The sequence below is a fragment of the Aphis gossypii genome, chromosome 2, assembly GCF_020184175.1.
Source record: "Aphis gossypii isolate Hap1 chromosome 2, ASM2018417v2, whole genome shotgun sequence".
NCBI lineage: Eukaryota > Metazoa > Arthropoda > Insecta > Hemiptera > Aphididae > Aphis > Aphis gossypii.
This window is the reverse complement of record NC_065531.1, coordinates 19447873-19465564: the sequence shown is the minus strand read 5'-3', so window position 1 is coordinate 19465564 and position 17692 is coordinate 19447873. Positions and strand designations below refer to the sequence as shown.

Below are 17692 nucleotides of genomic sequence, written 5' to 3'. Positions count from 1 at the left end.
ATGTGAGCATATCAGACACGTATATATATATAAGTTTTTATAGCACTAAGAGATTTTGTATTTTTAGTAGTTATCTCTTATTAAAAACGATACATCACCCAAATGGTTTTTAATTAGATGAAAATGTTGTTTTTTCATAATGTATATTTCATACTAAAACCCATCATTATCTCTAAAGTTAATTCGTTTTAATAAATAGTCTATATACATAGATAGGTACTTACGTAATTCAGAGATGGAAATCGTTCATAATTCATGTAATGATGAACACAGGATAAAGTATACTAACTCTCTGCATGGAAATTATTAATTTCTACACAGAAGAAGTTATTATTATTTTTTTTTTTTAATTAATATTTCAGCTTGCGTATTAAACAATGGATATCAATATAGGACGTTGGTGGAAAATAATGTTAATAAATAAATACAATATTTACCGTAACAACATAATGCATTTTTATTTCTGTACCAATTCCATAAATCTTGGACATAATAATTTCCCTTTAATAAAAACTTAAAAGATAAATAAAACAATTATAAAGTTACACCTTAAATTATAATGAGTAAAGATCTTAATGTCGTTTTTATGTAGGAGTGTTTTAGCTTTGAATTTTTTAGCAGCTACTTATAGCCTACATATATATAATATATATAGGATAAACAATGTATACAATACAATTATATAGTTCATTAAATTTAAATATCACATTTTCTTTGTTTTAAACGTGTGAAAATGAGTTATGGAATGATAATATAATGATTAATGAATGGCATGTATAAATAAACAATAAAGTATAAGAAAAAAAAATCACAAGGTTGTGAAAATGGTAAAGTATATCACTATCACGTATACCCATGTGCATCGTCATGTGTATACATTCACATAATATACAATATTATATATTATTATTTATTTAATGTGTGATATGTTCGTTTAACGGTAAAATAATTTAAATCTGTTTTTGGTAGGTTGTCTTTGATTGCCGAAATACTGTGTTATGACAAAGCCAAAACATACTATTTTTTTTATTATTATATTTATATTTTAAATTTCAAGTTACTGATTTTGTTATTATTATATTTTAAGTATTTTTAACATTAAAACACTTCTACGAAAATACATTTCAATAGACATTATACATTCAAACTATGTTCATAAATTTATTTTATACATTATATACTATTTCGAAAATATTATCCTGTATTTGAACTCATCATGTGGATTTTATTATAAACATAAATAAAGACTAATCATAACTTTCTATTTTACTACAGTCCCCAATAATATATTAAATTAAAACTCATAATCCTGAGTTTAACAACAAACGCTATTCTTTGTTAATATCACTAACCTTAATACATGGAAGTATGTAATTAACGAGGCCACATAAATACTTAGATATACGTTAAATTTTAATTATTTTCAACATTTACTTCTAAAAAAGGGTACATCAAACAATTTTACTTTATTTTGAAATTTGATACTCAGATCGAAAAGTCATATTTTTAGTGTCACTGAGATCGAATTAATAACCAATATTATTTTATTTGTTTTATTTTGGACGACGGCAAATCCGTTACCCGATGATAATTTATACTAGTTAGGTATAGTCCATTAAATAAAAAAATAAAAAATGAATGATGATAGAATAGTTATTGACCATTAAATAACGTTTATTTCAGGACGGATTTTAGACTAAAGGTTTATGAAAAGTTCTATAAATACGTACACGTAAACGAACTGATTAAAATGTAATGTAGTATGACTATTCAGTTATCCAAAAATAGTATATTATAGTGTGTAACGAGATTAAAACCACAGATCATAATATTTTGTCACCATAATTGAAAATTATCTACTAGAGTAAAAACAAAATTAATAAGTTGTTTTTTGCAAATTATCATAATATTATTTATGTACCTAATATTATAATATACTATATAGTATATTATATGCAATGCATGCTGAAATAAAATTGTAGATTTATTAAACAGTTCTACCACCCTATACGTATGAAATATATATTATGTATAATATATGTACAAATAATATTGAAAAAGCACCAATGCATTTTACACCAATTTTAAAACAAAACTATTACATCACATTATTCCGTAAAAAAAAAAAAGAAAAGAAAAGACATTATATAGCCGTTTTTGGACAACGGATATGACGAATAGAATAAAATTGTGGTTTACGGTAATTACCTATACGCCTTGTTGGGATCTGTTGAGCAAATAATTACTTTCAAACAATAAAAATATTATTTATTTTTCCTCCAATAAGCTGAATATGATTTGAGTTCGGTTACGACTTATTTATAATATTATATGTAATGAAACGAAAACAATAAATAAAATATGTAAATTCACTAGGGGTTCTTCGCGTTTAATTCTTACATTATATACTATATATACATTACCTACATGGAATAAGTTTATTACTGATTAGTTTACGGGGGAGCCCCTCTCATCGAAGTGATTATATATATATATATATATATATATTAATATGACCCATGTAATGAATGACTTGAGCCGTCCCGTGAATATTATATATACCCTGTTCAAAAAAAAAAAAACGTATATCACTTACGCAAGTCCTCTTCTTTCCGCGCATAAGTTTTCGAAGGGACGAAGAGGTAGGCATGGCTAAAATAATTATCCGTAGAGAATGTATGCATGTCGGATGAGTGTAAAACTATACATGATTTGTTGTGCTCATTAGTCCGTATATTGTTGTATTATTGTCTCAGCCTTAAACGCACGTTGCGAACTCGACAAGATGAAAAGTTGAACAACTGTCTACTGCTGCAACGGGTTAAACTCTAAAATAAGATTCATTTATGAATATAATAACATTTACTGGCGTACGATGACATGTACGATCAGATATCGTACAGAAATGGTTTTGTTGAACGGGGCGGGACTGAACAATATTTCAAAAATAAAATAAATTTGTGTAATATTTACAATGTCAATAAAATACTAGGAGCTGTTCGAATATATACGGAAATTGAAACCATAAAATATAACTTATTACGTTTCGAATTCCAAAACGTTTTCTCACCCACGCATAACGTTTCCTACAGTGAAAACGTATATTAAATTCAGCGAATAGAAAAACATACATGTTAACTCTTATCCGTTCTTGGTCCACTTATTAAATCTGCTGGCGTATTCAACATTAAACGAGAGCTATACAGCCCCTATGAAAAACCACATAACACATTCTAATAATAATAATAATAATAACAATCAAATGGTGTACCTACCTAATCAATTAATTTATCTGGTATAGTATACTGTTTTTATAATAATATATATATGGTGATTGCGGCTAATGAAACAAACAGACCTCAACAATTTAATTTTTTTTTTTTTATGTATAAATTACTATGAGGAAAAACCACAAAACGTTCGACGGTCGTTGTATAATATTATAATGTTATAGGCTTAGTGTATAATATGATGGGATATAATTTTTTCGTAAGGCACACAATATGAACAATGAATACAATATATATATATATAATAAAATAATAAATCTATATACGAATAAATTTTATAATGTGACTGTGGTAAGTGATTTCCGACGCCGATTTCTAAGTCCGCACGATTATCAGACTGTCAGCGTTCAAAATTTGAAAAAAAAAAACAATAATAAAGACAGAAAAAAAAGAACTCGCCCACAAAACTTAAAAAAAAAACAAAAAAATCGTCGTCCACCCGTAGTATTATTTTAATATTATATTATATTGTAATGTACACACGCGCGCACATACGTTGAGGGGGGGGATGATATTTGAGTTAGGGGGTTAAGGTGGATGAGGGGTAGTGTTTGATGGGTCGTCGAGGAATAAGCAACAGTACAAATACAAATAATAATAATAATAATAATAACATGAATAATAATATGAATTTATGAAAATTACGTAGAAGGCGAGTTATTGTAATACTTAGACTATTATATGTATATAATAATGGTATGAAACAGACGCGGTGGTCGGCGCGTCACGATGTGGCACATCAGAACGCGCGGGCCCGCTTGGTCTCCTCGTCGACGATCCTCTGCTGCATCAGGTAATTGGCCATCGCTATGCCGCTGGCCGAACCGCATATGGTCACCTTCCGGTTGGTGGTGCCCGGCGCGTACACGCCCTTCTTGGATATGTGAATGGTGACGCCGCTCATCTGCTGGATTTCGACCAGTGACCGGCCGCCGGGGCCGATGATGGCGCCCACGATCGACTCGGGCACGTCCATCTCCCGCTTGACCACGGACTGCTGGTCGTCGGCGGTCATCTCGTACAGGGCCGCGGCGGCGGCCGCTGCAGCCGCGGCCGCCGCGTTCGTCGTCGGCCCGATCGCCTTGGGCGTGGACGCGGCTGCGGCAGCGGCGGCCGCGGCGGCCGCCACGCCCAGCCCGTAAGAGTTGGCGTTGGACAGCGTCGGGCTGGCCGCGTTTTGCGACAGGATCGCGTTGATGGATATCGCTCCGCCGGCCAGGCCCAGGTCGAACAGGTCGTTGGTCACCGTGCTCAGGAGCCCGGTGCCGTTGTGGTGCGGCACCGACGGCGCCGGCTGCAGGATGCTGGTCTGGTTGATCAGTCCGATTATGCTGTTCGGGCTGAGTACGTTGTGCCTGTAGGCGATATAGAAAAAAAGTGGCGGGTTTAATAAGGGTCGAGTAGGGTAGGTACCTATTGAATACGAAAACGAAAAGAGAAAATGCTTAGAATGTGTAAATATATATATCAGGTGAAGTATCAAAAAAAAAAAAAATCATAGTAATGAATAATTTTTTTGCAAAAGTTCACGTGTGCATAGTATTTTAGAAAATATTAAAAAATATTCTCATAATGTTTACCTGCACCTTCTACAGTGTGGGTATACATAACAATAACTCTACACGAATTAGGTACCTACAATATGTTTGTATTGTAATAAATTTACAGTGAAACGTCTATATTTAACGAAGTCTGATGGGGAACAAAAAAAATTCGTAAGATGAATTCGTTAAATAGAAAATTTGTTAAATGGAAGTTGGTTTTATGGAAGTTTCACTATATATAGCACATAATAGACGATATCAGATGACCGAGCGCAGTTTGTACGCATTAACCGATAGACAAAAAACGTAGGAAATCCAGCTGGGACTTGATATTTTGTATATATTTTGATTTTTTCGTAAAATTATTTAACGTGCTAACCGATGGCGTATTAAACGATTGATACTGTACCCATATAATATAACCTATAATTTGTATTTATATAAAATATTACGGTAAAGTACAGGGATCGCCAATTAATATTTATGCGGGTCCATATTTGGAATTCAGGAAGTTTTCGCGTTCCATTAGAATGTACACGTAAATTCGTATAAAAAATAAAATTAATACAATTTACAATGTCGTAAAAAAAATAAATGACTTGTTTGTTGGCTACATTAAGTTTGTCCGTGGACCGCCATTTAAAGACTCAAAGTGTCTATGATAATGATTAGGGCTGTTGTAATAAGAGTAAATATGTCGTAAATCTTTTTGATAGAAATCAAATAATCAATTCGACTCCGGATGTCGGTCTACCGCTGTATCCTGACAAATTTACACAAATTCAGTTAATGTTACTATTGTGCCATTTCGAGTAGAAATACGATTGCGTATACGGTGCTTATCTCTATGGCATCGACTTTGTACGTTGAATTAGTTTTATTTTGGGAGATATTGCCAAATTGTACGAATTTTATGATAGTTTATAAGTTATAATTAATCAAATATAAATAATTTATAATTATGTAATTTTATGAGCAATATATAACTATTTCACATGTTCAAGTTAAATTATTATTTTTTATTAGATAATTATTTGAATGATTACGTTTAATGTTTATGCATAATCAATAGAACTATATGAGATTGATAATTAAATCTAAATTATTAAATTAATTTAACTATTAAAGCTATAAGTTTTTTTTTATGCTGACTCATAACATTCAATGTGATCATGTTATTTTATAAGCTGTATAATAATTTTATTAAATTATATTTTACAATCCTTGAAGCTATTTCTTACGCAGTTGTCTCGCGTTTAAAAGATTCCTTTTAAATAGGGATTCCTAATATAATATAAACGTGTTTTCGAAGAGGTAAATCGTATACGTAATCAGGTTCTCTACCCGTTGTTTGGAATTTGAGATAATTTTTTAGAAAACTCAACGCTCCAATATATTTTACACACATGTGGGTATAAGTGCATTCCACATGAGAGAATTCGAGTTACAATGGAATACTGGATCCGTTGTTTGAATTCAGCACATATTATTTGTCATTTAAGTGTTTGAATTATTATTTTTCATTTATAAACAAATGCATAATTTAATTTATTTTCGCAACACTTTATAGTAGAAAAGACACCCTCTGCGCATTAATAGATAATCACTAAATACCTATATATCATATATTATGTGTACTACTTTTTACATCATAAAGTAAACTGCGTCGTTCAACGAAGTTTACGTGTCACATACGTCGTAACTTTCGAGAAGTTGCCTTCCCGTCTAATTTTAGACGGCAAATGAAACTGACTGCATTATAAATGGTAGATCGTCGAGATTTTTTCAAAAACATCAACACACGCCATGCGTAATTTTGTCATGGTTTTTTTTTTTTATAAATTATTACGTAATAATATTTTTTATGTAATTTACTCATCAGTCATCAATGATTTGTGTAATATATAATCATATAAAGTAATTTTTTTTATATATAATATTAACAAAATCCAATTTGAATTTCTTATAAATTAAAATATTTTTTTGAATTAAACTTATCTATACAATTCATTTTTAACTGTTGAAATATTGTATAAAGATTGTTAAAAAAAACATAAACAAAAAATAATAAAGTGACTTGACATTTGGCAATAAAACAATGGTCGTTCTACTTTACAAAATTACAAGTATACAATTGAAACCCATTGTATTCTAACTACTCTGACTTTTGAAATGAAAATGAGTTATTTATTGTGAATGGTACGAAATGTAATTCTATTCATTTTAACAATCACAAAAACCCCTTGTGAATGAATATGCTTCGTTTTTCTTAAAAAGTATATAATGTATATGGATATATATTATAATACAACAGGACTAATAATAATTATCTAATACAATAAAACAAGTAAATATTAGTTTAACTAACTTCATATATATTTTTAGTCAAGCCTAGAAAATTTTATAATTATATTTAACATGACTTAACCGTATAAGTCAGAGGTTTCCAAACTTTTTATTTGTTTAACAGTTTGGGAACCTTTAGTTATAAGTCACTTTCTATCTAATGTGTCAGTAGTATTCATTTATTTAAAAATAAACCTATTAAACATAAGGTAATATAAATGAGTTTTAATTCAATACCTAGGTACAACTTATCATACAATATAGTTTTCATATCGTTAATTGCATTTTATAATTTTATTTTTTCACATGCTAAATATTTGATACATTTAATTATTTTGAAATAATAATTGTTCAAGGTAGTCAAGATTTATTTTAACAAAATATTATTTTTGAAGTTTTGGTTTGAAACATTCAATTTTCTTATTGCATAAGACATAAGTTATATATCAACTGTTTATGTATCGTAAGGATAGGGGTTGTGAATAATATTTAAAATAATTTTTTAAATATATTTTTTTTTGTCAAAATCGAAAAATACTATTGACCAAAACAGGAAGTATTTTAAATCTATGTCGTTATAAATAATAATTATTATTTGAGAGTATTCATGTTAAATGTAATGTTTTGCGGTTGATTCCACAAAGGTTTCTTTGAAAAATTCAAATGTGACAAACCTGAACTGAAAATCTTTTTATTCAAGCTCACAATAAAAAATACTGAATACCGTAAATACCTATTTATGCTAATATTTTTATTAAATTGAAGTGCATAAATAATGATGTTATACAATGAGGAATATCGCATTTTATCATTGATAGAAAAACATTTAAAATAATTATATACCTACTAGTACCTTAATTCAATTATCAAATTACAAGTAAATATAATTCATTTAACAATTTAATTAAAATATCTAATTAAAACACGGTAGATTAACCTATCTTTAAGCCGAGATCATAATTCAATAATTTAAAAGTAATAAATCGCTATAATTGTTATAAATTACTTTATGAATATTAGAGACCAATTATCAGGTGTGACACTATATTATAATAGAAACAACGTAAATTTCTGTTAATAAAATTAATAACTAAACTACTTAGCTAAAACAAATTACATATTTATGTAAAGTGTAGGTGTATGGTTTACTATATTTTCTCAAAATTTAATTTAATATTTTACTAAAAAAAAAAACTATATTTTTTTTTTTAAATAAACGTACTACAGGCTACAATATAATGTATAAATAATAGTATAACGTTTTTGTAAAAAAAAAAAAAAATGTCTTTTTATTACAGTGATTTTTTCTAAAAAAATTAATGTAGCAGAATAAATAAATGACATTCTATGGAAAACATTCTTAGCGTTTTAAAAATTCGTAATGCGTTTCATTTAGATACAAGAGTAAGTGCACATGTAGGTAATAAAAACGCGTAGGAAGGTAATTAAATTTTATTAATAATGTTTAGACTTACTTGGCTAACGTCAAAAAGGCGATGGCTATTTCATTGACTGCGGATTCAGGATATCCACTGGACCTCAATAACGGCTTTACGTTGTCTAAGAATTTGTTCGTGAATATCCCATTACTGACATCCTGTGCGGATAACGACGTGGCATTTAAGTTGTAGCTAGTCTGGTTGTTGGCTGAAACATACAACGAACATACAGTTAGCCTATATGACTGCTATTATAGGGTATGGAAAAACTGCTATGCATGGGCGTATGATGTAAGAGGAGGAGATCTGATTTCCCCGTGGAATATTATTTTCAAAAGTCTTGTTCAATTAAAAGTGCATAGAAACATCTCTATTACTATTCCAAATAAGTAATTGTGACAAAAAAAAAAAAAAAAAATCAAAAAATTTTTTTTTTGAACTTAATTGCATTTTAGACGATTTATTAGGTTTATCACCGCAGATTTTCTCCCCCTCCCAACCAAAGTAAACTTAGTACGCCATTGCATACGTTATTCCCAATGCAATCATAGTATACACCAATAATGCAATAATTAAATTAAGTATATAATAAATAATCATAATATTGTAATAATACTTACAGCAATTAGTGGTAGCCAAAGCGTACGGTGATCCCGTGGGATTGAAATTCGCCACTGGACCATTGACGTCGGCATAACTTAAATTCGGACAGGACGCGCTCAACGGATCTTCGATTATTTTGTTTAGTATGCATAAACACACTTTTTTGTTCCCTTCCGTGTTACCTATATTGAAAAAATAAACAGTTTTGTAAATAAGAAAAGAAAAATTCACCAAGAGTAAATATATTATTATTGTATTTTAAGGTGTTTTAACTTTAAAGAAAAAACGTTACATACTAATAGAATTTTACAAGTTTAAATATTTTTTAAATTCATTTTACTATTGTGTATTTAAATTCTATTTTTGACATATTAATAGGGAATTTTAATCACTAGAGCTCGGATTATAAAGTATATTTATTTTTAAGAAAAGGATGACCAACATGAACTAGTTGAAACATGAATAAAAAAATTGAAAAATTAATTTAAATTAAAAAAAAAATTAACTATTTTATATCTTTCTATAGATTTTCAGTAATGAAACTGACTATTGTCTAAAAGAATATTTTTATACATAGAAAACGAACTCTCTACATCAACTGAAGTGATCGGTGCATACTTCATACAAAGAGGTTTCAAATTACAACACTAAATCTTAAATTTTGAAATGGTCGATATCGATGTTATAAGCGTACTGACCTTACTGCAGGCTATATGTAAATCGATAATCTATACATTTAATAAATTTAATCATGAAGCCGATAACGATAACGAAAACAATAATAATCTAATATAACCATTTAGTCCGCATTCTGGGTTTTTACATTTCTTATTAATTATTATTTTTTATTATAATAGCATAATAAACATATAAAAATCCATAGATGGAATAATTGAAAAAAAAAACAAAAACAAATTGGATTATTTGGAATCAGAATGACGTGAAACAAAATTGTATGTATAAAAATTAGATTTCTATCTCATATAAAAAAAAGAAGCATATGCTTTTAAATCCGAACCCTATTAATCACTTAGGTCATTTTTTATATAAATATTTTTCCTGTAATAATTCCGTGAATCGTGATTTTAATTGAACATAATAAATTATAATAATATGATGACTTAATACGATCGTTGTTTTTATTGTCAAAATGACAAAATATGTAATTTCATAGAATTATTAGTTGGATAATACTTAAAAAAAAAATATAAGTTTTATGCATATTGTTGTTGCATGAATGACGATTGACGAATGAATACTTTTTACAAATAATCTTAACAAAGTGTAAAATAATAACGTGATACCTCATAATATAAATTTAAATTATACATTTTGTTTTTATACTTTATATTTGAAAACTATTTTAATACACACTAACCAAATACTTAAGTACTTAATACTTAATTATTTTAAATACTTTGAAACAAAAATGTATTTGAGTAAAGTGTTTTGAATAGGTACATTTTCAAAGTGTTCTTTACAACACTGACAATATAATATATTATTATATATGAGACTTGTACCAGTGATATGAATAAAATGAGCAAAACATTAATTATATAAAACATTAAATGATATTATACCTGACACGGTAATGCACCGTTCTTGGAGTGTAGTGTCTTTCGCTTTTTGCGATATCTGCACAAAACACCCGCTGTCTTCTTTCAACTGTTTGATGTACGCTCCGGCTTTACCAATAATCATACCCGCTGTCGAATTGGGTATCAAGATTTTCACCTTTAATGTGTACAGATAATTTAATTATATTTTTAAGAATCCATTTTGAGTCCTACGTAATATTATTTTGACATACAATAAAATATGTACGCTCGGTACGTTTATTCGTTTATTATTTATTATTATTGTCGTCGAATTCAATATAACTATACAATATACTGTATAATACCTGTTTCTCACGATCTGCAATTGCATCACCAGAATTTTGAACCCTATTTGACGCATCTGGTTTTTCCCGGATTCGTTCCATAATAAATGTAAGTGCTGCCATTATATGTTCAGAACTTGATCCAGATATTATGCAAACTCTTTCGGTCGTGCCTAGAATTGTTAAATCAATTGTTACTTTAATTCAATTGTCTTTTTACATGATCTTAAGAATAAAACAAAAAAAAAATTGAACATATTTTATAAATTGCATTATTAACATAATAAGAGGATTACAAACGGACAGTTTTTTTTCCGACTAAAGCTTATAGAGCTATGACCTTTTTTCGTTCCAGTCACATCTATATGACGACTGCGATGCGAAAAATGTTTCGAAAACATATTTGAATTCCTAACCATGCCTTATCCGAAACAGCTTTAACCACCACTTTCGACAATTTTTTTACAATAAAACATAAAATATATACCACTAGCCACTAGGGTATACGCTTTATTTCAAAAGTCTGCGAAATGTAACAACCGATTGAACTAAATCATAAAAATATAAATATGAATAAAAAAGAAACCGGAGTCGTTCTCTGAAGGAATTTTCGGATGGATTTCTAACGGAATAAATAAATTCCTATTCCTAAATGTACGATCGATACTGTTACGGAATTAAATTGGGTCTATTCAGCGGTAAAATAACGCGTGATTGCGACCGGGTATCGATATTAGTTGCGTGCCCTATTACTGTACCTACTGGTACGGTAAAATAAAACACACAGTAATGATGACCATTTAGTCGTACACGCTCGGGCGTTTATAAAATTGCCTGTATCGAACTCCTTAAAAACAGTAGATTCGCAATATCCATTATTTATCGTATGGATAATTCGTTTAAAATTCATATTTAGAGAAATATTACACGTGAAATTAGGTTAATCGTGATACATAAAAAAAAAAAAACACGAACGAGACAGTGCTTATAGTGTATTGACTCGATAACCTCGGCGCAAGTTTACGTATTGTATAACTTTTCTTTTAAATTTAAAAGCAATGATAAATCATAACATTCATAAAACCGTTCCATTGTTGTGCCATCAATGTTACCGTTTTATCGTTATTTTTAGATTTTGAACAGAGTGATGATATATTGGTTTTACAACGATATGTTTTTTTATTATTGTTTGTGAGTGTGTATCTGTCAGTCCCTTTTAGAGCAGTAAAAATGCTTCAATCATCAACTTTGAAGGTAGTTTCGGGTTCCGCGATTGATCTAATTTTTTGGCGAGCCAATGGTAGGAGAGGGTCATAGGAAAAAATAAGGGAATACGTATTTACTTAAAACCAATTTTTGATTTGTTTTGATTTTTGTCGTTATTAAAAAATTGAATATAAAATATTTATTTAATTTTTTTAGTTTTTTTTTTTAATTTGTGTGCGATATAATTATTGTTAGTGAGTGAGTCAAAGAGTTATAAAATATTACAAAACGTTTTTTATAAATTTTTTACAGCTATTAAAAAAAAATGCACAATACATTGTGTAATAGTTTTTTTTAACGTTTAGAGTTCAAATCATAACAAAATTAAAACTTTTTGTATTTAAAAACTAATAAAATATTCAATTTTAATAGCTCAGACTTGAAAAAGTAATATAAGTTTCCTCATAAGTTATATTGCAGAAATCTAAAATTAGGCACAAAAATACATCAACACATTTTTTCAGAACATTTGAAGTTAAAAATGTTAATAATTAAACGTAAAACGCAAACTTATCATCAAATTTTTAGTTATTCATGTTATTTTTGTTGTTTAAAAAATATTAATTCAGGAATTGAAACTTTACACTATAACGTATATTATTATTTTCTATTGATAATGAATAGTTTTTAAAATATTTATAATAGTTTTAAACTATATTATAATTATATTTATATAAATATGTATAATAAACATAATTAAATCATTTTATAATAATGTATATGCGATATTGGTAAAAATGAGTTCAATTATATAACTAATAGAAAAAAATATCCTAGAAGTTAATTCATCGTTTCTACTCAGAATTGTATTTCATATACAATGGTTTATTGATGGATTTAAATTTAACATGTCCACAATATAAACTATAATGATTTACTTTAAACTTATTATATATAAGAGTATGCGATTTTTTTAACTTAAATTAATAATTAAAAAAAAAAATACAGCAAAAAACGGGGAAACATAACTTGAGTAAAATCTAGGTTTAATTTCCATAAATAAAATCTATAGTTGATGTAATATAGTTAGGTATCGCTATTACATACATCAAAATTTAAATATAGCCTATAAAATCTTAAAAAGATTCCATTAATTTTTTTACTGTTACTTTACGGTTGTTAAAATTTAGAATTAAAAGAATTAAAATGTATTTATTTTATAATATTCCTAGTACATATTGTTAAAAATGATTATTGCAGACATTTAACAAAAGAAAATATCTATGATGATACTGAATAGTAATTAGCTAGAATTTAACGAATTTAAAAGATTATTATTATTTTTTAAAACTGCATGGTAGGTATTCTTATAAAATAAAAGTTTTTAATGATTCTGTAAACGAGGATCCAATTACTGGCTGTACAATAATATTTTTACTTTCATAAAATACTTAAAGCAGTTTAAGCAATACATACAAATATTTTAAAAGTTAAACTTAGGATATTTGACTTAGGTACTGAAAACTGCTCACAGATCAAACTTTAAATTTTGAAGATGTGTTAAAATTATAAAATTACAAACAAATAAACTTAATACAGATATTGGAAAAAAAAATACTCGTTTTGTCAAGAATTATTTTTTTTTCAAATAATGATTATTATTAATGCCATATATATATATATATATATATTTTTTTTTTAATTTAAAATTTAATTTTTATTTATTTAATACTCGAGGTGGATTTATATTAATCCACCTTGATAATACTAATATTTGCGCAATATATAAGTGAATCAAATTGAATGTCTTAATATTTGGCCACGGTAATATTACAATTTTTCTATACCTTTTATACTTGTCTTGATAAAACATTTTATTTTACATTTCAATTTAATCAACTAAAATTTAATACTAATTTCTTAAACTATGTTTAATATAATTTTGATAAACTAAAGTGTAATTTATAACAATATGTGTAGCTTAAGATTATTAAGTTAATTACAATAAATTAGTAAAACTCATGATTGATTATTTTAAAACAACTGTATAGAGTTTAGCTTAAACACAATGGTTCTTATTATACTTTACCATTTTGACATACTAGAAATAGTTAAAACTACTTGGAATTTTTATATTTATAAAATAATGTGAAGTATATACACACTTTACATACAACAAAACAACAATGCCAACAAACCTAACACATTTTAAAAAATATGTTTATTTTACAAAAAAAAAAAATGCTGAATTAAATGACTCGTACTGTATAATATGTAACATTGTAACTCCCATTATGTGAAGTCTACTTGAAGGGTTTTTTTTTTATTTTATCCATCGAATAATGGATTTTATAATATTGTTTCCACATGATAACACTGTTTAACTGAACAATACGAATATCAGATATTGCAAGAAGAATGGATTAATATATTATTGTTCTCGTGAAAATTCTACTTTACAATATAATATAAAAATGTATTATATTGGTATATTAATAATCGTGTCAAGTGTCAATAACTTTATCAACGATTTCGATCTATTTTATTCTAGAATATAATTTACATACTCTTACAAAAAACAATCAACTTATAAGTACTGATATTTATAAAAGATAGTATGTATTTAAATAATAAGAACAAAAATACACGTTTATATAGTGCAAACTCAACAAAACACAATTAAAAAACTTTTCCTTGTAAATAAAATGTATTTTAAGTTTCAAAGTTTCAAACTTGCAACAAATTTCAAAAATTAAAGTTAAAAATGCTGATTTGTCAAAATAATGATTCGAAACTTAAGTTCAGAAAGATAAAATATAAATGTTAAGCTGTGTTGCATAATTTATAAAAAATAAAAATAACTTATAAGTTATAAATAACTATTAGCATTAGTTTTAAAATTTAATTCTTCTTTATTATATTATTACTCGCAGATACATTATTAAGTTTTTTTGATATAAGAATATTAAATATTAATATATATATACATAGACACTAGGTGGTCAGCGTTAGCATCTGCCTTCGCAGATCGCAGAGATTGCAATTCCGATCTCCGTTTCTATAACGATTTCATATTTAATCTTTATACGCCCAAATTGTTAATATTCTGCAGCCCGTAGTTATATAACCGTATAAGTAAAATAGGTACATTATATAATATAAGAATATTTTACATATAAATAAATTATAATATAATATATAATTGTAAACTCAATAAAAATGTATGAATATTTTCAATATTTGGTAAATCGTCTAACTTTAAGTTATGAACGCTGTATACTGCTCTACACCAGGGGTCTCCAAAGTCAAAACTACAGCTCACAGGTCGTGCTCGGCCTGTAAACTCCTCTTATTCAAAAATTCAAAGGACAATGACAAATGTATTTAAACATAATATGTTTATCCATATATATGCGTACATATAAATACATTATACAAATTAATATTTAATATTTTTCTATTCTAAAATATTACGTAAAGATAACTACTGCAATATATTAATAATTTGGCAGTACAAGATTTAACGGACCATTTGAAATCGTCATAGAAACATGTGAAGGCAGTTGCTAACGCTGAACACCCAAGACGTGTCTTTGAATAGAGACAGTCCCTTTTATATGAAATATATATATGTACAATGTACAGCATTAACCTATGTAGTCTCTATTATTCTCATAGTTGAACGTGAAACGAACAAAAAAAAACATAACAACCCCCAACATTATTCTACGAAAATTCTTACAAAGCGTCGGTTAGGTCTCTCTCTCTATATATATATACATAATAATATGATATGTTTATTTATAGTAAATGAACATGAAGCATAATGTATTTGCAATCTAAAATTATGTGTATTTATCTAACTTTGAGAACACACAAATAACAAAATGTCTGTTTTTGATTTGCACACGTAGAATGCATACTAGTGGTCGAAGAAGTTCAAATAAAAAGAAAAATATTAAAAATGTATACATGTATATTATATATACACAATTCGAAGCATTCGAATGGAATATTGTAAAAAGCGAATAAAAAAATACGCCACAACTTGACAAAAAAAGAGGCTGTCATTATACAATGGGGCGAAAAACTTTCTCTTACTTTAGCGGGAAAAGACTTAGTTGATAGGCTTCCTATCAGCGACTCTATTGATGACTTCGAACAACAGCTACGTGAACAGCCATAAAATACTAGAATTGGAAGTGATCAAGCTTACGCAATACACCAAACGCTTGTAGATTGGTGTCTGAATAAAAATGTACAATCGTTTTATTTTGATACTACAGAATCAAACACAGATCACCTTAATGGAACTTGTGTTTTGCTAGAACAACTATAAGAACACGAAATTGTATATTTACCATGTCGCAATCATATATAAAAAATCACGCTCGGCGGATGACTAACGCTATTTATAGCTTGAAAATATATTTATTTCGTGTCGATTAACATCCAAAGAAGAAAACCTCTTAAAAAAAATTAGCATTTATATTGTACAATTGTACATAATATACCTATTATACATAAAAGTGTGATTTAACATTAGTGGTAGAATTATGTGCATTTGTTTTTTCAGTCTAAACAACGACAGATGTTCATCAAAATTAATTTAAAATCTACAATAATTATATATCTTTAAGAAATTCAAACGAGTTATTAGGAAAAGAAATCGATGATTTTATAAGTACCTATTCATACAAGAAAACTATTTAAACGATTTTCCATTAACTCAACTGTTTTGAATGATGACCCTTTAAATTGGGAAAGCAATAAAGAGACTCATAAAGCTTTGTTAATTTTAAAAAATATTCCAGTTATAAACGATATTGCATAAAGAAAAATAAAACTTGTCAAGGACTATAGCAACAAAATAACAAAATATGAATGTGAAAAACAATATCTACTAAAAGTTGTTATTGATTAGGTACCGCAAAAAATAAACACTTATACTGTTATAAATTGTATTGTACCATTATAATGTTAAAATTATATTATAATTAAAAGTTTTAAGTCATAACAATATTATTTAATATTTATTGTAATTATATTTGATTATTTGTATTTTAAGTTTCCCAAAATATCAGTTAAATTATTAAAATTATTATAAATTTCTTTTTCAATTAAAATATTTGAAAAAGTTAAGCATTTATAAAAGTGTAAAATAAAATAAACTATTTTAAATTTAGTTGTCTAATATTTATGTTTTATCAAATTTTTTTTTTCTGTAGCTATGTTTAATTATAATTCAAAATATTAATAATTTTGAAAATTTTATATTTTTATAACTTTAAAGCTTTTGCAACACAGTTTGGACTTAATAAATTTTTCTGAATCTATTTTTATAATTTAAAAAAAAAAATGAAAAATAAAGATCATCCT

General features: G+C 27.3%; 1 protein-coding gene across 1 annotated transcript in view; it reads right to left on the bottom strand.

Annotated features, from left to right (window-relative positions):
- Positions 1-432: 432 nt before the first annotated feature.
- Positions 433-17692, bottom strand: part of LOC114129578 (RNA-binding protein Nova-2-like) — a 55803-nt gene continuing 38543 nt past the window's right edge. Inside the window, exons 3-7 of the mRNA XM_027994365.2 lie at positions 11129-11280; positions 10806-10959; positions 9240-9404; positions 8656-8827; positions 433-4645 (exon numbers count right to left, since the gene is read on the bottom strand). Of these exons, the coding sequence (XP_027850166.2) occupies positions 4030-4645; positions 8656-8827; positions 9240-9404; positions 10806-10959; positions 11129-11280 (1259 nt within the window). The 3' untranslated portion in view covers positions 433-4029. The remainder of the gene's footprint in view (positions 4646-8655; positions 8828-9239; positions 9405-10805; positions 10960-11128; positions 11281-17692) is intronic.